We start from the raw sequence: 21,816 nt of genomic DNA, 5'->3' as shown, positions 1-21,816 counted from the left end.
AGTAAGATGCTTTTTATTTAACACTTCGTATAACTAAACTATTTTGATGTTAACTTTTAATAACAGTAAGGTAAAGGTAAAGGTTCCCTTGCTCGAAAGCCAGTCGAGTCCGACTCTAGGGTTGCGGTGCTCATCTCCGTTTCAAAGCCGAAGAGCCAGCGCTGTCCGAAGACGTCTCCGTGGTCATGTGGCCGGCATGACTAAACACCAAGGCGCACGGAACGCTGTTACCTTCCCACTGAAGTGGTACCTATCTATCTACTTGCAGTGGAGTAAACAACACAACCTATTTTATTCTCAGCTGTATAGCATTATCTTATATTTTGCTTCAGTAGTGTTTTCCCAGTCAAATTTATGTAAAGTTATTTTGTCTAAGATCGGGTACCATATGTTTTAACGTGTTGCAAAATTCGCATTCATTTTGGTTCATGGAATCATAAATTGAGAATTTCCCCAGCATAAATATATCCCATGTCTTATGGATCCATTTATTCACTGTGGGAAGCAAACTCTTCTTCTTCTAGCCTGTGGAAACGTATCAACTGGCGGAGAAGACGAGGGGGAGTCGGAAGCCGGATGGATTGAGGGTGCCGCCATCCTGCTTTCGGTGATCTGTGTGGTGTTGGTCACGGCTTTCAACGACTGGAGCAAAGAGAAGCAATTCCGAGGTCTGCAGAGCCGCATCGAGCAGGAGCAGAAGTTCACCGTTATCCGCAACGGGCAACAGGTCCAGATCCCTGTGGCCGAACTGGTTGTGGGGGACATCGCCCAAGTTAAATACGGTAAGCGGGCAAAGAAACGGCTGATCACTAAAGCCGGGGGGGGGTTATTAGCGCCGCCCTGCTGATAGTTTCAGCAGGCAACCATGTTGGTCTGCAGCGGAACTGGATTCGAGTCCAGTAGCACCTTAGAGACGAACCAGATTTTCTGGTATAAGCTTTCTTTTTTCTTCTTTTTTGTATTTTTATATGTGCATGGGTGTGCGTGTGCGCACCTGGAAGTCATGGCGACCTCTGGTGACTGACCCCTACTTGGGCCCTGGAGGATATTCAGAGACTAAAGCCTGCCCCCGCCTCCTGACTGCTGGTATTCCTTGGAGGTCTCCCATTCGAGTACTTGCCAGAGTCGACCCTGCTGAGCTTCCGAGATCTGATGAGATCGGGCTTGCCCGGGCTATCCGGGGCAGGGCGAGGGGTATGAGCTCTCAAGAGTCAAACCTCTTCGTCAGATCCGAAAAACCCCAACAAAATTTTCAGGGTATAAGCTTACCATCTTACTTCCTTCCCCCTGTTCTTAGTCCAAGGTCTTGAACAATAAAACTGAGAAACATAAATAAAAACCGTATCTAAAAACACCTCCCTTCGACACTTCTCTGCAGCCTCTAGAAATCGAGCAACCAAATAAGTACATTTAGAATCAGACACAGAAGAAGGGCGGCTACAAGCATGGATGGCTTCAAAAGGGAATTAGATAAGCATATGGAGCAGAGGTCCATCAGTGGCCATTAGCCACAAGGTATAGATAGGGGCTCTGGGGCAAATGATGCTCTGTCATCTTGGTGCTTGGGGGGGGTCAACAGTGGGAGGGCTTCTAGTGTCCTGGCCCCACTGCTGGACCTCCTGATGGCACCTGGTATTTCTGGCCACTGTGTGACACAGAGTGTTGGACTGGATGGGCCTTTGGCCTGATCCAACATTGGCGTCTCTTATGTTCTTATGTTCTTAATCCTCTAAGGAGAATTGAAACTTTTGCTCTGATGTCGCTAAAGGAAGCGTAGTCCATTTGTCAAGGCAGGGCATAATCCAGTTTAGCCTCAACTGAAGCACATAAGGACACTGCAAGGGGATATGTACAAGAGCATCGACTGACTCGATCTGAGAAAGGGGTCCTTCACAGACGACCCAGCAATACCATTGATAAACGGGCAGTTGAATCGTGAATGCATAAAGGTCCTACATAACTTTGGGTTATCCAACGAGTCTACCTAAGAAGGGAGTTTAGCCTCAGACCAACGCTCCCTGTAAGCTGTGGAGTCTCGTGAGCAAGAATTCTACTTTGTGAGCTACCGGCCTTAAAGTTGTGAGCGAGCCATTTGGCTACTGCATACATTTGCTCGCTCTGAAGCCCTCCTTCCTGAGCAAAAACAAAAATGTGTGATCTGGCAGGTAAAAAACTGTGAGCTAGCTCACACTGACTCAGCTTAGAGGGAACACTGCCTCAGATGGAAAGCCCAAGGCAAGTGGAGAACATGTCCTCCGAGCGTCAAAATGGGTATAACCGTTATCTCTGGCATCGATCAATTTGGCCACATGTTTTTTACATTGATTTTCTGTGGCTGCGGTCACACGGAACATTAGCCATGCTACAGAGACGGAAGATAGGCGGATTTTCCGGGCGCGATCAAACCGCAACATCTGGGAAGCGTAGAGCTCCCATGGCTAACCCGAGGCTTCCTGCCAAAGATGCGCCGTAAAAAACTAGTACCTCCGAGGTACTAGTTTTCGGAAACCATGGGGCAAGGGCGGGCGTCTGACCACGTTTCCGGTGGTAGCTCGTGGCATCCGGCACCCGCCCATGTCCCGTTACGAAAAGGTTTTTTTCCCCCCAAATCTCAAAGGGATGCGCACAAGCACCCAACGGCGCATGCCCCCACTACGGTTAAAAAAACAACCCCCGCCACCCCGCTTCTTTGCCGCGCCGCAGGATTGATGTATGATCGGCACCTCCCCCCGAACCATGGGACGTCGGCTGGACGTTTGATCCAGCGGCTGCGCAGTAGTCCGCGATATCTGGCTCGTGTGACTGGGGCCTGGGAAGTAAAAAGATCCTTGAGGTATACGCTCTTGAGAGTCAACACTCCCTTAGGTTTCTGTTTGGTGTCGTGGTTAAGTGTGCGGGCTCTAATCTGAGAGAACCGGGTTTGATTCCTCACTCCTCCACTTGCACCTGCTGGATGACCTTAGGCAAGCCATAGTTCTGTCAGAGCTGTTCTCTCAAGGACAGTTCTCAAGAGAGCTCTTATCAACCCCGACTACCTCATAGGGTGTCTGTTGTAGGGAGGGGAAGGGAAAGGAGATTGTAAGCTGCTCTGAGACTCCTTTGGGTAGTGAAGGGCAGGGTATAAATCCAATCTCTTCTTCTTCTTCTTTTACCTCACAGGATGTCTGTCGTGGGCAATGCTCCCTCTAAGCTGTGGAGTCTTGTGAGCAAAAATTCCACTTTGTGAGCTACTGGCATTAAAGTTGTGAGCAACCAATTTGGCTACTGCATAAATTAGTTTGCTCCGGAGCCCTCCTTCCTGAGCTAAGGCAAAAATGTCTGAGTCAGAGGTTAAAAACTGTGAGCTGGCTCACCCTAACTCAGCTTAGAGGGAACACTGGTCGTGGGGAGGGGAAGGGAAAGGAGTTTGTTAGCCGCTCTGAGACTCCTCTGGGTAGTGAAGGGCAGGGTATAAATCCAATCTCTTCTTCTTCTTGTTTTACCTCACAGGGTGTCTGTTGTGGGGAGGGGAAGGGAAATGAGTTTGTAAGCCGCTCTGAGATACCTTTGGGTAGTGAACGGTGGGGTATAAGTCCAATCTCTTCTTCTTTTACCTCACAGGGTGTCTGTCGTGGGGAGGGGGAGGGGAAGGAGTTTGTAAGCCGCTCTGAAACTCCTTTGGGTAGTGAAGGGCGGGGTATAAATCCAATCTTTTCTTCTTCTCTTCTGTTGACGGGAGCACTGAAGGGGACTTTGACTCTCAGAAGCTTATACCCCGAAAATCACGTTGCTCTCTAAAGTGCTACTTCACCCTCCCAAAAGGTGTGACTTCTGGCGGAAGTCGTATCCAGGAAATGGGGGCTCAATCTGTGGCAATGGCGAGATCCGCCTTAACGGCGTATGCACTCGTAAGAGCATCTGATGGTGGATGAGGAGGCCTGTGGTATCACACAGGGGTGGGTACAAATTTTTCACCAAGAATACTGCTTTGTGTGAACAGCTAGATTGGAGTCCGGTAGCACGTCAGAGACCAAGAAGATTTTCATAAGCTTTCGAGAATCAACGCTCCCTTCATCAGATACCAGAGTGTTGACTCTCAAAAGCGTATAACCCCAAAATCTTGTTGGTCTCTAACATGCTACAGGACTCAGGTCTCGCTGTTGTACTGCAGACCAACACCGTTCTCCCTCTGAAACTCTCTGTGTGAGTTTGTCTTGCAGATTTGGCACATGGTGGAACACTCCCCTGATTGAGATCTTGGCCCTGCGGGATTTAACGCAGTTCCACAGGGCCTGTAAAGCGGAGATGTTCCGCCATGCCTTTGGGTGAGGTGGCAGTAAACGATTTACACTGGCCTCCCTTGCCCCGCTCTGTCTATTGTTCCATATGATCACCATCTTCAAGTACTAGAAGGGCTGCCAAACAGAGGATGGCGCGGAGTTGTTTTCTGTTACCCCTGAAGGTCGGACCAGAACCGACGGGTTGAAATTAAATCAGAAGAGTTTTCGGCTAAACACGAGGAAGAATTTCCTGAGAGTTGACAGTTAGAGGGGTTCCTCAGTGGAACAGGCTTCCCTGGGGAGGTGGTGGGCTCTCCTTCTTTGGAGGTTTCGGAGCAGAGGCTAGATGGCCATCGGACAGCAATGCGGATTCTCTGAACTTGGGCAGAGGGAGGGCAGGGAGGGTTGCCTCAGTGCTTAGTTCTCGTGGCCCTTTCTTACACGTCCAGGGAAATGCTGATCGCCACTTTGGGGTCAGGAAGCAATTTTTCTCCAGGCCGGTTTGGCCGTGGTTCCAGGAGGTTTTTGTCATCTTCCTGGGCATGGAACAGTGGTCACTGGGGGGTTGCGGGGCATGAATAGGGGTTATTTCCTGCAGGAGCACACTGGAGCAGAGCTCCGGCAGTAAAGAGCCCAGGGGGCGGCACATGCAACAAGCCCCACCCCCTGCTCCCAGCAGCCCTAAGTCAGAGCAAGAAGCAACCAGATAAGTTGCAGAGCCCCCCCCAGTCCAAAACAGTCCAGTGGCACCATGTTTTATTCAGGTACAAGCTCGCCCTCCTCTGCGAGGACAGATCTGCACGTCCCTCCCCTCGATAGCTAGCGATCCAAAACAGTCCAGTGGCACCTTTAAGACCAAGTTTTATCCAGGTACAAGCTCTCCCTCCTCTGCGAGGACAGATCTGCACGTTCCCCCCCCCCAATAGCTGGCAATCCAAAACAGTCCATTGGAGCCTGAGTGGTGGGTGTTGCCTTCTGACACACTTCCGGTGATGCCAGGGTGTGTGGCATATGCAAATAAGTCATGCTAATAAGTTATGCTAAGGAGCTCCTGCACCTCTTTTTCTACGAAATGACCCCTGGGCATGAGATATTTGTGAATTTCCTCCTTTGTGCAGGCAGTTGAACTAGATGACTCTGGAGGTCCCTTCCAACTCTATGATTCTATGATTCTACTGTGGTCAACTCCCTTGCATGTGTTATTCCCACCAGGGCCCACATAGGTTGGTTTGGGATCCGCTAATCATGTCACAGACCGCCATCTATCGGTAGTTAATTCAGTACCTTGATGTCGTAGGATTTAATGACTTATTATGTGTGTGTTTTTGCTGTATCCATGTTCATTGATCGTCTGTGTTTATACTTGTACCTTGCTCTGAGCCTGCAGGGCAGGGAGAGTGGGCTAGAGATGGAATAAAGCAATCAATAGAAGGGTTGGGTGATATGAAATTGCAAGTGGAACGTGGGAAAGGAGGTAGCGTCGTAACTCATGGTAGGGCTTTGGCTAGTCTTAAGAAACAATGGAGGGAGCTGCAGTGGCTCAAGTGGTTAAGACGCTGAACTGCAGGCTGTCGAAGGTCGGTAGTTCAGCAGTTCGAGACCCGAGTGTGCCGCATGACGGAGTGAGCTCCCGTCTCTAATTCCAGCTCCTGCCAACCTAGCAGTTCGAAAGCAAGAAATTGCATGTAGATAAATAGGTACCACTTCGGTGGGTAGGTAACAGCGTTCCGTGCGTCTTGGTGTTTAGTCATGCCGGCCACATGACCACGGAAATGTCTTCGGACAGCGCTGGCTCTTCGGCTTTGAAATTGAGATGAGCACCGCAACCCTAGAGTCGGTCTCGACTGGCTTTCGAGCAAGGGAACCTTTACCTTTAAGAAACAATGGAGCACCTACTAATGGCACTGTTCTACTAAGCCAAGATAAGAACATAAGAACATAAGAGAAGCCAATGTTGGATCAGGCCAATGGCCCATCTAGTCCAACTCTCTGTCACACAGTGGCCAAAAATACCTGGTGCCCTCAGGAGGTCCAGCAGTAGGGCCAGGACACTAGAAGCCCTACCACTGTTGGCCCCCCAAGCACCAAAGAAGAAGAAGAGAAGAGAAGAGATTGGATTTATACCCCGCCCTTCACTTGGAGTCTCAGAGCGGCTTACAAACTCCTTTCCCTTCCCCTCCCCACAACAGACACCCTGTGAGGTGGGTGGGGCTGAGAGAACTCTTGACACAAACTGTGCCAGAGCTTGTGACTGACCCAAGGTCACATCAGCAGGTGCAAGTGGAGGAGTGGGGAATCAAACCCGGTTCTCCCAGATTAGAGTCCGCACACTTAACCACTACACCAAACTGGCTCTTAACCACTACACCAAACCAAGAATACAGAGCATCCCTTGCCCCAGACGAGAGTTCCTACCTATACCTTGTGGCTCATAGCCACTGATGGACCTCTGCTCCAGATGTTTATCCAATCCCCCCTTGAAGCCGTCCATGCTTGTAGCCGCCGCCACCTCCTCCTGTGGCAGTGAATTCCATGTATCAATCACTCTTTGGGTGAAGAAGTACTTCTTTTTATCCGTTCTAACCCGACTGCTCTCAAACTTAGTGTATGGAGGGGGAAAGCAAATGGCCAGTTGTAGGAACTGTAGCAGACGGTAATAAGGGGAGGGTAGAAGGCAGCATCTAGCATAGAGGTGCCCAGTGGGGTCACTTTGGGCACCACGGCACCTGCTGATGCTTTTCTTGGTGTACACCAATTGTTCTTTAAAAGTGGGTGGTGCCAGATAGGGCTTTGGCCCAGCAAGGCCTCTGATTGGTCATTGGCGATTTGATTGGCGGAGCAGATCTTCAAAAACGTTGCTTTGGCAACGGCCGCTGCCATCACAGCTCAAAGATACTCACTGCGTGATTGAAAGTAGGACTCTTTTTGTAGCAGGGACTCCTTTGCATATTAGGCGACACACCCCTAATGTAGCCAATCCTCCAAGAGCTCATGGAGCTCTTCTTACAGGGGCAGTTCAGATGTGTTGGTTCTAGTGGCGACTCCTAATCGAAGGCCTGGTGGAAGAGCTCCATCTTGCAGGCCCTGCGGAACTGTCAGAGCTCTTCTTACAGGGGCAGTTCAGATGTGTTGGTGCTAGTGGCGACTCCTAATCGAAGGCCTGGTGGAAGAGCTCCATCTTGCAGGCCCTGCGGAACTGTCAGAGCTCTTCTTACAGGGGCAGTTCAGATGTGTTGGTGCTAGTGGCGACTCCTAATCGAAGGCCTGGTGGAAGAGCTCCATCTTGCAGGCCCTGCGGAACTGTCAGAGCTCTTCTTACAGGGGCAGTTCAGATGTGTTGGTGCTAGTGGCGACTCCTAATCGAAGGCCTGGTGGAAGAGCTCCATCTTGCAGGCCCTGCGGAACTGTCAGAGCTCTTCTTACAGGGGCAGTTCAGATGTGTTGGTGCTAGTGGCGACTCCTAATCGAAGGCCTGGTGGAAGAGCTCCATCTTGCAGGCCCTGCGGAACTGTCAGAGCTCTTCTTACAGGGGCAGTTCAGATGTGTTGGTGCTAGTGGCGACTCCTAATCGAAGGCCTGGTGGAAGAGCTCCATCTTGCAGGCCCTGCGGAACTGTCAGAGCTCTTCTTACAGGGGCAGTTCAGATGTGTTGGTGCTAGTGGCGACTCCTAATCGAAGGCCTGGTGGAAGAGCTCCATCTTGCAGGCCCTGCGGAACTGTCAGAGCTCTTCTTACAGGGGCAGTTCAGATGTGTTGGTGCTAGTGGCGACTCCTAATCGAAGGCCTGGTGGAAGAGCTCCATCTTGCAGGCCCTGCGGAACTGTCAGAGCTCTTCTTACAGGGGCAGTTCAGATGTGTTGGTGCTAGTGGCGACTCCTAATCGAAGGCCTGGTGGAAGAGCTCCATCTTGCAGGCCCTGCGGAACTGTCAGAGCTCTTCTTACAGGGGCAGTTCAGATGTGTTGGTGCTAGTGGCGACTCCTAATCGAAGGCCTGGTGGAAGAGCTCCATCTTGCAGGCCCTGCGGAACTGTCAGAGCTCTTCTTACAGGGGCAGTTCAGATGTGTTGGTGCTAGTGGCGACTCCTAATCGAAGGCCTGGTGGAAGAGCTCCATCTTGCAGGCCCTGCGGAACTGTCAGAGCTCTTCTTACAGGGGCAGTTCAGATGTGTTGGTGCTAGTGGCGACTCCTAATCGAAGGCCTGGTGGAAGAGCTCCATCTTGCAGGCCCTGCGGAACTGTCAGAGCTCTTCTTACAGGGGCAGTTCAGATGTGTTGGTGCTAGTGGCGACTCCTAATCGAAGGCCTGGTGGAAGAGCTCCATCTTGCAGGCCCTGCGGAACTGTCAGAGCTCTTCTTACAGGGGCAGTTCAGATGTGTTGGTGCTAGTGGCGACTCCTAATCGAAGGCCTGGTGGAAGAGCTCCATCTTGCAGGCCCTGCGGAACTGTCAGAGCTCTTCTTACAGGGGCAGTTCAGATGTGTTGGTGCTAGTGGCGACTCCTAATCGAAGGCCTGGTGGAAGAGCTCCATCTTGCAGGCCCTGCGGAACTGTCAGAGCTCTTCTTACAGGGGCAGTTCAGATGTGTTGGTGCTAGTGGCGACTCCTAATCGAAGGCCTGGTGGAAGAGCTCCATCTTGCAGGCCCTGCGGAACTGTCAGAGCTCTTCTTACAGGGGCAGTTCAGATGTGTTGGTGCTAGTGGCGACTCCTAATCGAAGGCCTGGTGGAAGAGCTCCATCTTGCAGGCCCTGCGGAACTGTCAGAGCTCTTCTTACAGGGGCAGTTCAGATGTGTTGGTGCTAGTGGCGACTCCTAATCGAAGGCCTGGTGGAAGAGCTCCATCTTGCAGGCCCTGCGGAACTGTCAGAGCTCTTCTTACAGGGGCAGTTCAGATGTTCCGGGACCTCAGGGAGGCCAGTTTGCTCTTTAAACTTTAAAGGTAAGTCCTCTCTTCAGGGCATGCTTTTCGGGACGGGATGTTTTGCGCATGCGCGAAGATCGCCATTCTGTGGATGGCTGCCTATGCGCATGCACAAACTGAGTTTTTAAAAAAACCAAACCGCCGACGCCCGCTGTGTGTGAACGGGCATATAGCGATGGGCTCCGCAGACAGGAGGTAAGTGTGATCGCATTTCAGCCAGCATAAACTGCACCGGTTCCAACCGGTACAGTTTATGCTGGCTGAAACACCCCGTCTGTGTTTTAATTGAAATCAAGACACCTGAAAACAGTTAGGCCAAACTTAGCCTATCAAAAACTGACTGCTTTCTGAACACAGTCAGGAAGTACATGAGATTTTATACTGGAAATGACATCGCCACGAAGATAACATTCAAAAAGCTGAATTGGTTACAAAGGACAGTGTACCATTTGAGTAAGAGTCCACTCATGGGTCAGATATGAAGAAAAGTGTGCCTACATAATATCTTAAAATGTTTACTTAACCCAACAATTTGGCTACTGCATACATTAGTCTGCTCTGGAGCCCTCCTTCCTGAGCTGAGACGAAACTGTGTGAGCCAGAGGCTAAAAAACTGTGAGCTAGCTCACACTAACTCAGCTTAGAGGGAACATTGCTCTACGCCTATCTTCTATACCAAAAGAATGTTAATTTCTTGTCTGCTAGCATCAGCTAGAAAGATGCTCTAACCTACAAGGGAAAGGCCTGCTATTTAATAGGCCTTCATTACATCCTAATAAAATCTTACTTAGGGGAAAATCTATAAAACCAGAAAAATATGAATAGGGCTGCCAGACCCCCTCATCCAGGTCGGGGTCTCCCACTTTGGGGCACTCCCCCCCCAAATGGAGGCCCAGGTAGCAGCCACTGCCAAGTCAGCCTTTTATCATCTGAGGCTGATCAGGCAGTTGGTTCCCTTCCTCGAACGCAATGACCTGGCAACAGTGATCCATGCTATGGTCACCTTGAGGCTAGACTACTGCAACGCTCTCTCCGGAAGCCGCAGTTGGTGCAAAATGCGGCAGCCAGGCTGTTGATGGGTCTCTCCATAAGAGATCACATCCAGCCTGTGCTGAAGGCATTTCACTGGTTGCCTATAGCATACCGGATTCGTTTCAAGGTGCTGGTTTTGACCTTTAAAGCCCTATATGGTCGGGGGCCTGCCTACCTGAGCGACTGCCTTTCCCCATATGTGCCCCAGAGAGCACTGAGGTCAGGGACATAAAATCGTCTCACGCTCCCTGGACCGAAAGAAGCCAGATTGGCCATTATGAGGGCCAGGGCCTTCTCAGTGGTGGCTCCACACTGGTGGAATGAGCTCCCGGAGGACATCAGGGCCCTGCGAGACCTTTTACAGTTCCGCAGGGCCTGTAAAACGGAGCTCTTCCACCAGGCCTTCGATTAGGAGACGCCACTGACAGCCTTTGTACATAGGGTTGTCAAGTCCATCTTCCAACCCCAGCGGGGGACTTTGGTGGCGTTCCTGGAGGGGGCGGGGCATCCCCGACGTGATGACGTCACGTTGGGGACGTCCGCCGCCCCCCCCACACCTGCCCGCACACCGGATCTCCAGAAACGGCAGTTTCCTGCATTTAAAGGAGCCGGCGTTTCCCCTTTAAGAGCAGGAGCCGGCGTTTCCCCTTTAAGAGCAGCCGTGTTTCCCTTTTAAATGCACGAAGCTGGAATTTCCCTGCGAGCCTGATCTCAAGCGGAGATCGGGCTTGGGAGGAAACACAGGCTTGGGAGGGAAAATGGGAGGAAACACGGGTTCCACACACTTAAAGGGAGAGAGAGGGGTGGCTGTGGGTGTTTGGGGCGGGGTTTCCCCCCTGGCCATCTGGCCGGTGGGCGGGCAGAACCCCCCAAAAAAACGGGAGACCCCTGGCAAACAGGGGGGGTTGGCAACCCTATTTGTACATTGAACATCTCATAATCCTATGAAACAACGCCGGATATGGCCTTTCCCCCATCGGACCACGTACAGAAATCCCCACCATCGGTTTATAGCAGCATTTTATGTAATTGTTCTTATTGTAATTTTAGTGTATTTATTGGTTTTATTGTGTTTTAACTGTGTAAGCCGCCTTGAGCCAGTTCATGCTGGTAAGGCGAGATATAAATGGAAAGCAAATAAAAACAAAATAAATAAATTACCCCCTCTTACCTCCAAGAAGCCGGAAATAAACACGACATTCCCTCGTAACATAGGGTGATTCTGTATTGACTTTTCCCTCCATTGTTTTACCAAACCCACCTTGCAACAGAAATCCCCCTCTGCATTGCATGCCGCTTTCAGGTTCCTTGATCATCGGGTTTTAGGGTACCTTCTACATTGGCCATTCAGGGGTGACTTCGCAGTCAGTACGGCGTTGCCCCGGGGTATCTGAATGTGGTTTTGAGCGGCACCTTTTCTTCAGGGGAGCGAATGCCAGATGCAGAATCACCCACAGGCACATCAGGGACATTGGGTGGCAACCAATGTGCCCTCTAAGCTGTGGAGTCCTGTGAGCAAAAACTCTACTTTGTGAGCTACTGGCATTAACGTTGTGAGTGAGTGATTTGGCTGCTGCGTAAATTAGTTTGCACTGGAGCCATCCTCCCTGAGCGAAGACAAAAATGTGTGAGCTGGAGGCTAAACAACTGTGAGCTAGCTCACACTCACTCAGCTTAGAGGGAACACTGTTGGAGACCCCTCGAACACTGTTGGATCCCCACCCAGCTCACCTGAGTGTCCCAGACGCAGGGCACGCCAGCAGCTGGATATGCAAGAGAGAAGGAGGAGTGCCAGACTTGAGCTGTTGCAAAGGCAACGTGAGGGGCTGTGAGTCTTTGCAGGTCGCCTCCCAGGGAAGGGAGGGTCCAGTTATAAGCAACTACACTCACCTGCCTTGGCGCAGAAGCAACGGTGTATTCTCGGACCTAGTCCCGGCTGTCAGCCTCCGCTCCCTCTTGAAAACTCTGATTGATTTCCCGGCTGTCTGACCTTCGGCTCTGTTTCTTGGCTTGCTTTTGGACTGCGTATCCAGCTTTCAGTGAAGGGTATCCGTGGCGACCGGCCAGACCCAGCACATCACGGCTGGTTCCGTAAGCTTTCCAAAACATCAAGGTTCAGGGAACCTTTGCTACACTGGCATTGCTGTAGAACCCTTGTGCTCTGCAGAAGATTCGGGAGCTTGTTCTCGAGTCCACCGACAATTCCCAAGAAGCAGTGATCAGTCCCTTTGAGCCTCGTTGTTTCTCCGGCAGAGCTAAGGGCTCAACGAGATGCGATGAAGACCACACGTTTTGTTCTGCCTCAAGCAGGCTCAAGCGGCTTCAGTCTGCCCTGGGACTATGCAGGAAAGGGAGAGGGTGTTCACTCAGCATTGCTGTTTGGCACTAAGGTGTTTGTTAGCATTTTTAAAAGAGGGAAGAACCATGTTATTATCCAGTGATAATGACGAAGCAGGAATCCTGGTTCGGATTGCCGAAACCGAGGGGAGGGTGAAGGGTTAAAATCGTTCTCTTCCCTGCATGGCCCCGAGGCCAACTGAGGCTGCACAAGCCAGCAATTTGAATTTTGTCGCTGGAACTAGATGTGTGATCTATGTCTCATCTGTTGCGGCCCTTATGATGAAATGTTAAAGACACCCAACACTTCTCTGTGACCATGCATGGCAGGAGAAAACCTAGTGGAGCATTAGTTGTTTTTCAGAAAAGCATATCCACCCACCGTTATCCTCTGACTGAGGAACCTCTGATAATTTGAGAACCACCGTCTTACAGGATCTTGCGACAAACACAGGGGATCTAACCCCTTCTGGTTTTGATTTGGTTTCCAGCTAGCGGGAGTGACCATTCTGCCTGATATCTTACCAGATCTTGCCCCAGCGTGCAACGTCACTTCCGGGTGATGTGCACACGGCGCACACACCCCAGACGCCAGCCGGGAGCCCCCCGCTCCCAGCCGAAAAACATTTGGCAACCCTACTAAAATGTGAGCCTGTCAGTCCTACATATTGGAAAGTGGAGTGATTTCAGAGGCCAAATGACATTAGCAGGCAAATGACAATAGCAGGTGAATAACAATAGCAAATGTGATTGGATTAGGTGTGATATGCAGAGGGGTAGTAGGTGTGGAGAAACCAGCATTGAGGGAGAAAAAGGAGAAGGAGAAAGATGTGAAGGAGGAAGAGGAGAGAAGAAGAAGAAGTGTTGGATTTATATCCCTTCACTCAGAGTCTCAGAGCAGCTTACAATCACCTTCCCTTCCTCTCCCCACAACAAACACCCTGTGAGGTAGGTGGGCTGACAGAGCTCTGAGAGAACTGCTCTTGAGAGAACAGCTGAGAGAACTGTGACTGACCCAAGGACACCCAGCTGGCTGTATGTAGAGGAGTGGGGAATCAAACTCAGTTCTCCAGATTAGAGTCCGCCACTCTTAACCACTACACCAAACCTAGGTCTCGATTCATTCCAGGAGGGTGCCTTGTCTGGAGCTTCATTATCAGTTGCAATTCAGCAGTCTCTCTTGCTAATCTCCCTTTGAAATTCCTCGGCAAGATAACTGCTACTCTTAGGTCAGCAACTGAATGTCCTGGAAGCTTAAAATGCCCCCCCACTGGTTTGCGAGTGTTGTGGTTTCTAATGTCAGGTCTCTCTTTGTTTCTCAGGTACTCACGTCATGGAAGGCTCTGGGCGGATGGTCGTCACAGCTGTTGGGGTCAACTCACAGACCGGGATTATCTTCACTTTGCTGGGTGCCGGTGGGGAAGAGGAAGAGAAGAAAGATAAGAAAGGTAAGGGTTTTCTCCGGGCCTAGGTAAGCAGCTCCTTAGTGCACACTGGTATCCCTCGTAACGCTTTTCAGTCTTCATGCTCGCAAGGGTGCCATGGTCAGCCTCAGGCCCGCCTCCCCCCATAACGATGTTTTCACAACCAGCCAGCTTCTGCCTGTGGTGTTTCCGAGTCAACACGCAGTCATGGTGATGGTGCTTCACAACGGAGACTGATTTCCACAGAGAGTGATTCAAAAGTGGGATTCGCTGCCAGAACATGTAGTGACGGCCACAGGAATAAACAACTTTAAAGAGGGACTGGATAGATTCGTGGAGGATAAGTCTATCAGTGGCTACTAACTGTGGTGACCTTAGAGGAACCTCCACTTTCAGAGGCACTAAGCCTCTGAATCCCAGAGCCAGGCAGCAACATCAGGAGAAGGCCTCAGCCTCTATGCCCTGGTTGCTGGCCCTCCAGAGGAACTGGTTGGCCACTGTGTGAGACAGGATGCTGGACTACCCCTGGTCTGACCCAGCAGGATCTTCTGGTTTATTGTCCCCAAAGACATTAAATACATTCTACTACCACCATGTTCAGCTGCGGCATTTCATTTTCAGACACTCTAGCAGGGCTATGTGCTGACTATTCAATCTGTAAATTAAATATTGCCCAGCCTCACCTGAACCCTAATTCATTTCTTAAAATTTAGCCTCATACTTTAACAACTCGATGAGATGGGTATATTTGGACTCTGTGTTACCAAATCATTTTTGGGGGATGTGAATAGTTGTTTGGGCTTGGGGGAGTCTCACAGTGTATCAGAACCAGCAGTGTGGGGCAAGGGGAAGCCTTGAACCTTCTAGGAGATGAGCTGGAACCTATCCCCCAGAGACACTTCTCCTCTGAATCTCCTGGGAATAAGTAGAGATAATTATCCCATCGCCTCACCCCAACCCATTTTAACCAGATCTTGGGTCTTCCTTTCCCCGTTCATGTGACGTCTCTGTCTATATCACATGCCGTCCACAGGTGTGTCACTTTCTGATTCGGCTCATTTGTCTTGCCGTTACCTGTTCCTAATTCCTTCTCGGGCCTAAATGCCTTCTCTTCGTTTCTGTAGTGTCTCCAGTTCTTCTGCCGTATTTCTCTTCTAACCCACCTGACCTTTCTTGATGGTTTGACTTCACTTATCTCTGATTTCCACTTGCCTCTCAGCCCGCAGTCCTTGTTTGACCAGACACCATCCTTTGCAAGACGAGCGGCCCTCGGCCTGCCGCCTAACTATATCACACAAGAGTCTTCTCAATACTTCCCCTGCCTGCGAGGCATTTATCCATGTGAACGGCTTCCATGTAGCCGGAAGAACATTTCAGCAACCTAACTGCATGGCTTGGGGTCCGTGACATGGATCTTTCCCATAGAATCAGCACTGCTCCTACATCAGGGGTGCCATTATCTGGGAAAGACCCTTGTGACCGAACCCTCATGGTTCGGTCATTTGAACATTCTGTCAGCTGCACCGAAGCGGTTCTCGCATGCAGGCTGGGAGAACATCAAAAGGGCACCCCGGCATAATTGATTTCCACCGACTCTCTTGACTCAGCATTGCCGAGATCTGACTCAACGTGCAGAATCATAGCTCATCACTTTTGGAAAAGGGATCAGGGTATGACTCACAAAGCCTTCGGTGTTTGATTGCTCACGGTTGGGTCCTCGGTACAATGTGATTTCAAATAATAAGCCACCCTAATCCTGCTTCGAGTGTCAACTGTGACACACACATACGGACACACAACTACCCAAACTCCAATCACTCACAGCAAATGAAACAGCCGTTTTCAAAGGGGGGGGAGAGAGACTTTGCAAGGCCTCCAAATGTCCTTTTTCTGTTGCCTCCCGACATTCGGCTCAATTCTACGTTCACGCAGGACTGCTGTGCCCGAAATTGTCTTGACCCGCAACTATATTTACCACTAATTGATTCCTGATTGATGGACATCTCTGCTAAGTGGTCAAGGGGCATTGACCTAAATCCATCATGGCCAATGGACATTGAACTAAATATTGTCACTAACGTCAACTGTCAGTGATGGTTGCTCTGGTACCGTTCTTTATCGACGAGAGGCTGTCTGTGCTAATCTGACCCTCTCAAGAGATGACTCACTGTCATAGTGCTGACCAAAAACAATCAATCTGTGTTGAACCATGCATGTTTCCAATCAGCCACAGTAGTTACTTTCCCAGAGTGAAGGGATGCCATCTTTAGCATTAAAATTAACCGGAACAATAGTATGTAATATTGACCTGAAACATCTGTACTTGGCTCTTTTTGTGACACCATCGACAGCTGCAGTTGTGTTGTTCATCACAATCACTCCAAATTGGTTTGCCGTCAAGGTGTGTTGACTCAGCGCAGTGATTCACTGTGATTCCACTACAACCCAGCCCTATCCGTAATTAACACTGGCGACGAGGGATGTTAAATGCCATAGTATTTCTGATAACAAATTAACTTCACATGGGCCCAATGTCCTCGCTTATTGGCTTTACAACTAAGCCATTTCTAATTGCCTTAAACTCTTGACCCAGCATCATAACGAACTCATTGACTATGGACTCAGCGCTATAATGAACTCAAATAATTTCAATGAACTTTAGGCCTATGCCAGAACCTATTCTCTCATTATCCGTGGGCATTGATCGCATGCTGTATCTGACTGATTGTCGATGGATGATAACTTGGCATCATAATGCGGTAATCGGAAATGAACTTTCACCTAGTAGCATAACTAGTCCACCATCAACAAATTGATATTGACTTGACAATATAATAGAGAGTCTCTCTGGATGCAGTTCACTTTTCTACATTTTCTTTCATCCATCCATCCATATTTATTTATTTATTTATTTATCAAATTTATACCCCGCCCTCCCCTGTAGGGCTCAGGGCGGCTTACACGGCAAGCAATCTTGCAATAATAAAACATCGTATACATTTGATACATTTAAAACATATTATACAATTTAAAACCAATCTCGATACAAATAAAGTGCCATAAACATCTAAACACACTAAAAGACAATTTCAAAGGAGACTGAACAAAATCTGTCTCTCTCTACGGGTCTTTGCCTGAAGAGACAGAGGGCCTCGCTATAGATTACATTATCTCTGCATCCAAGTCAGGTCCTGAGGCACCTGGGAACATTATCCTTCTATCTGAATCAGTACTCACGTGTCTGGGAATTGGAGTTTTGAGCATGGAATTCTCAAGATAATTCTGATAGGAAGTCTTCATGGTAGACCTGGGGAGGAAGGATAATGGAATGTGTAGGTAGGTCCAGAACTAACATTTTAAGAGGAATGGAGATAGTTTGATAGCATATAAATTCCTCATGAACAAATGTTCATTTTTTCCTTTCCTGGAACAAATTCTGGAAAATCCAATCTGTAGGTTTCTGGAGCAGTGCATCTTAAACAAGGAAAAGCTCCTTATGGAAAGTGCCCGTTGGCCAGTGCCAGTGACGTTACAATCTCAATCCAGTTTTGCAATTGCACAAACATAAATACAAATAGATATGCATATGCCACTTGATGAAAAAAATGTCAAGACTGCCTGCAAATGCTTGCCGGGAGGAGCAAGAGAGATCCAGTGTTCACTGGATTTTGGCAGTGCGAGTTGTGAGGCCAGGGTCACACCAGAGGTGAAGAAACCACTATGGGGCTTTGCATGTTTCCTGCTCTCTCGCACTTCCTAATGGCAGGCTTTCATTTTGCGCTTCTAAAATAACAGTGCCTTTGCAACATAGTGTTCATTGGCCCGCGTACAATAAATGAAATGCAGGGTGCCAGAAAACATGACTCCCCCCCAAAAAGGACAGATCAGCCTCAGCACCATAGCTGAGCTAATGTCCACTAAAAGAAGTGGCCAGAAGAGATGAACAAGAGTCTATGGCTAACAGGAGCAAAGAAGCCAATTCCTTGTAGGAAAAAGGCTGTGATAATGAAGGCGAAAGAAAAGGACAATGTTGTTGGGAATCCTACAGCTCTGCTCCCCTTCCCCCTCATCTCCTCCCAGTTGTGGTTGCTGACAGCTCGATGTTGGGTTCCAAGTGGTGTTCCAACTGGATGTAACATTGAGGGGGGTTATCCCCTAATTCGTTTTTTCTTTTAAATTTTCCTGCAAGCCTGGAGTCCCGCCGCCCCCCCCCCCTCAAGTTTGCAGAACGCTGAGTGGTAGCTGCGTCTGGCCCTGTTGTGTGGATTTTTCAATCCGCACGGGGCCCAGCCCTTAGTGTTATGATCTTCATCAGCATCATATCATAGATCATAGAGTTGTTGAGAGGATAATGTGGCTAAGGAATGCCCCAAGCCCCTTGGAGGGAAGGTGGAATAAACATGTTCTTGATACGGAGGTAGACTACACATTCATATTGTATTCCTATTGTACATCGTATGCAGCCATTGTTGTCCATAATAAACTAGGGGCCACAGTGGGTTGTTGTTGTTGTTCAGTTGCACAGTCGAGTTCGACTCTTCGCAAAACCATGGACCACATCACACCAGGCCCTCCTGTCTTCTGTTGTGCTCCGGAGTTTGGTTAATTTCATGTTTGTTGCATCGATAACACCATCTAACCATCTCATCCTTCTTATGTTACCTTCAATCTTTCCCAGCATCAGGGTCTTCTTCTCCAGGCAGTGCTCCCTTCTCAATGGGTGGCCAAAGTATTTGAGCTTCAGCTTCAGTATCTGGCCTTCCAGGGAACAGTCAGGGTTTATTTCTTTTAGGATTGACTGATTTGATCTCCTTGCAGTCCAAGGGACTCTCAAGAGTCTTCTCCAGCACCATAATTCAAAAGCATCTATTCTTCGGCGCTCAACCTTCCTTATAGTACAACTCTCGCAGTCACGGTGGGATAACAATGTAAATAGAAAAAGACACACCGTGAAAGCAATTGTAAATAAATATATATATCAACAACCAACATTTTACAGAGCAGCATGATCCAATAATTATTATTATTGTACAGCACTGTATGTGTAGAATAGCCAGGAGATCCTATGATGGTCTGGCAGCCAGAAGTTCTAGCTCCTTTAGCATTATGCACTACTAGGGAGTGAGCTAGACTTGTTTTTGAGGCAAGAGCTGTTTCAGAGGAGGGTTTGCCATTGCCTGCCTCTGTGTCACGCTCCTGGTATTCCTTGGTGGTTTCCCGTCCAAATACCGGTCAGGACCAACCCTGTTTAGCTTCCGTGATCTGACGAGATCAGGCTAGCCTGGGCTATCCAGGTCAGGGGAGCAGCATGATTTGAAATGTCTGTTCTCCTGCCTTGAGGAGCTCACAATCTCCATATATACATTGGGCTAGACAGCAGAGGATGGAAAGTGAAGGGAGAGGTTAAAAAAATAGGTTCGTGTGACTTCTCTGTGGACAAAGTGCGCAAAAGCTTGTGTTCTGATTAATTAGTTAATGAAAACATTTACATTCTGCCCAGGGGTCATTTCCTGCCGGAGTGCCCCGGAGTGGGGCTCCGGCAGTAAGGAAACCAGGCCCCGCCCCCCACCTTCCTGGCCCGCTCGTGGAGAGACTCGGGGAGGGGGGATTTAAATGCCTGGGTTCCCTGCCCGATTTTCTCCAGGTGCCCTGCAACCAAGGGGCACCTGGAGAAGATCGGGCAGGGGACCCAGGCAAGTCTGCCTCCCTTCCCTGCCCTTCTCCAACCAGCCGGATTTAAACTCATTTGCATATGCCTTAACTCATTTTAAACATGCCTGCCCTTTGTCAGGGGGTGTGGCATATGCAACTGAGTTATACATATGAGCTCCTGCACCTCTTTTTCTAGGAAATGACCCCTAATCCTGCCTTTCCTCATGGCTCCAGGTGGCTTACAATAAGAGTTAAAGACATCCCCCGCTGAAACCAAAAATAAAATAACAACAGATCTCTCCCCTCTCCCCACCCCCACACACTTAAAAGATGCCTGCCATTCAAACCCTGTGGCAAAGAAGGCGGGTTTTGCAGTGCCTCCTGAAAATCTCCGAGGGGCCCCCCCTCACCTCTTCAGGGAGCCCCTTCCACAGACCTAGAGCCACGATGGAAAAGGCCCTGCCTCTCTGGTCGATGTCGGACAGTCTACTCTAAATGGTAGGATAGCCAATAGATGGCTGCCTGACTAGTGTAGTAGGTGCACAAGGACGTATGGAGGAGGACAGTCCTTCAAATATGAGACTGATTATTTCAGTCCCGTAGTCACGGTGGGGCTTTGGGGGGCTCTGCCCCCTTTCTTAAAGGCACAGCCCCACAAGAATTTCTCCTGTAAATGCTTTTTTCCAATCATTTAAAAACTTTTTTTAAAAGGCATGCGCTCCTTCAAGCAGAGCGGGGTGCTGTAGTGGACTGGTTCCCTCACTGAGCAAGGGGGTTGGAGTAGGTGACCTCTAGGATCCCTTCTACCTCTGTGTCCAAAAACTGGTCTCCTTTAAGAGAGTTTTTCTGCCTCAGCTTTAGCTTTCTTGCCTGTAGAAGTCATCAACCCCACCCCCAACCCCACACCGCCGGCTTGTTCTCAGAATCGTTGCTTAGGCTGGCAGAAGTGATTAACTTGCAGCAGCTGAGAGCTGTCATCTCAAGTAGTTGACAGCTTGCAATTTAGAGATCTATCCTGGTCACAGCTTTCTATTGGCTAAATGGCTTTTCTTTTTGCATTGAGAACTTCAGCCCCACAAGCCACAAAATCCTGGCTACTGGCTGGGATGTTTTTTCACATGGGTTCAAACCTGGGCCTTGCACAGAGAACTCACAAATGTAGAGTTCTAGCCTGAAAGATGACAAGATGGACTGCACTCTGCTCTTCTTCCTGGCATGATTCTACTGGACATTCCCTAATTCATTTACTGTTAATGGATATGGCTTTCACACCATAGCCAGTAACCAGCAGCAGGCAGAAGAACGAATGCTTGCTCATTCACTGTCTGAGGGTGCTATTCGCTGTCAAAATGGCTCCCGTCAATACAACTTGACTCCATGCCATCAGAGATCATTAAGTATTCCCTTGTGGTGCCATATCAGTGGGCACCAATCCAGTTCTTGACAGTCAACAGCGTGCTCACAGGCCAAATTAATGCTAATGAACTCTGCCATATCTATGGACTGGAAATCACAATTGTTGATTAACTGGCTCTGTTTTATTATGCTAAACATACTGTTTGGACCATTCCGAGCTGACTTAAAAATCACTGCATATTGATTCCTTTTACTTTCAGAGCCAGTTTGGCATAGTGGTTAGGACACAGTGTTCCCTCTAAGCTGAGTTAGTGTGAGCTAGCTTGCCGTTTTTTAGACTCCTGCTCACACCTTTTTGTCTTAGCTCAGGAAGGACGGCTCCAGAGCAAACTAATTTATGCAGCAGCCAAATCGCTCGCTCACGACTTTAATGCCAGCAGCTCACAAAGTGGATTTTTTTGCTCACGAGACTCCACAGCTTAGAGGGAGCATTAGTTAGGAGTGTGGACTCTAATTTTGGAGAACCTCCCCATGCAGCTGTTGGTGTGACCTTGGATCAGTCACAAGTTCTGTCAGAGCTGTTCTCTCAAGGGCAGCTCTGAAAAGAGCTCTCTCAGCCCCACCTACCTCACAGGGTGTCTGTTGTGGGGAGGGAAAGGGAAAGGAGATTGTAAGCCGCTCTGAAATTCCTTTGAGTAGTGAAGGGCAGGGTATAAATCCAATCTCTTCTTCTTCTTTTACCTCACAGGGGAGGGGAAGGGAAAGGAGTTTGTAAGCCGCTCTGAGACTCCCCGGGTAGTGAAGGGCGAGGTATAAATCCAATCTCTTCTTCTTC

The 21,816-nt window shown here is 49.2% G+C and overlaps 1 protein-coding gene across 1 annotated transcript in view; it reads left to right on the top strand.

The window, feature by feature from the left end:
• The window catches only part of LOC107106293 (plasma membrane calcium-transporting ATPase 3-like), a 126,056-nt gene that overhangs the window by 5,332 nt on the left and 98,908 nt on the right, over window positions 1–21,816 (top strand). Inside the window, 2 exon segments of the mRNA XM_015406421.1 lie at window positions 525–782; window positions 13,872–13,997. Coding sequence (XP_015261907.1) covers window positions 525–782; window positions 13,872–13,997 — 384 coding nt within the window.

This window comes from Gekko japonicus, unplaced genomic scaffold (genome assembly GCF_001447785.1).
Source record: "Gekko japonicus isolate JY-2015 unplaced genomic scaffold, Gekko_japonicus_V1.1 scaffold3166, whole genome shotgun sequence".
NCBI classification, from domain to species: domain Eukaryota; kingdom Metazoa; phylum Chordata; class Lepidosauria; order Squamata; family Gekkonidae; genus Gekko; species Gekko japonicus.
The sequence above is the reverse complement of the archived record's forward strand: the minus strand, read 5'-3'. Positions and strand labels throughout refer to the sequence as shown.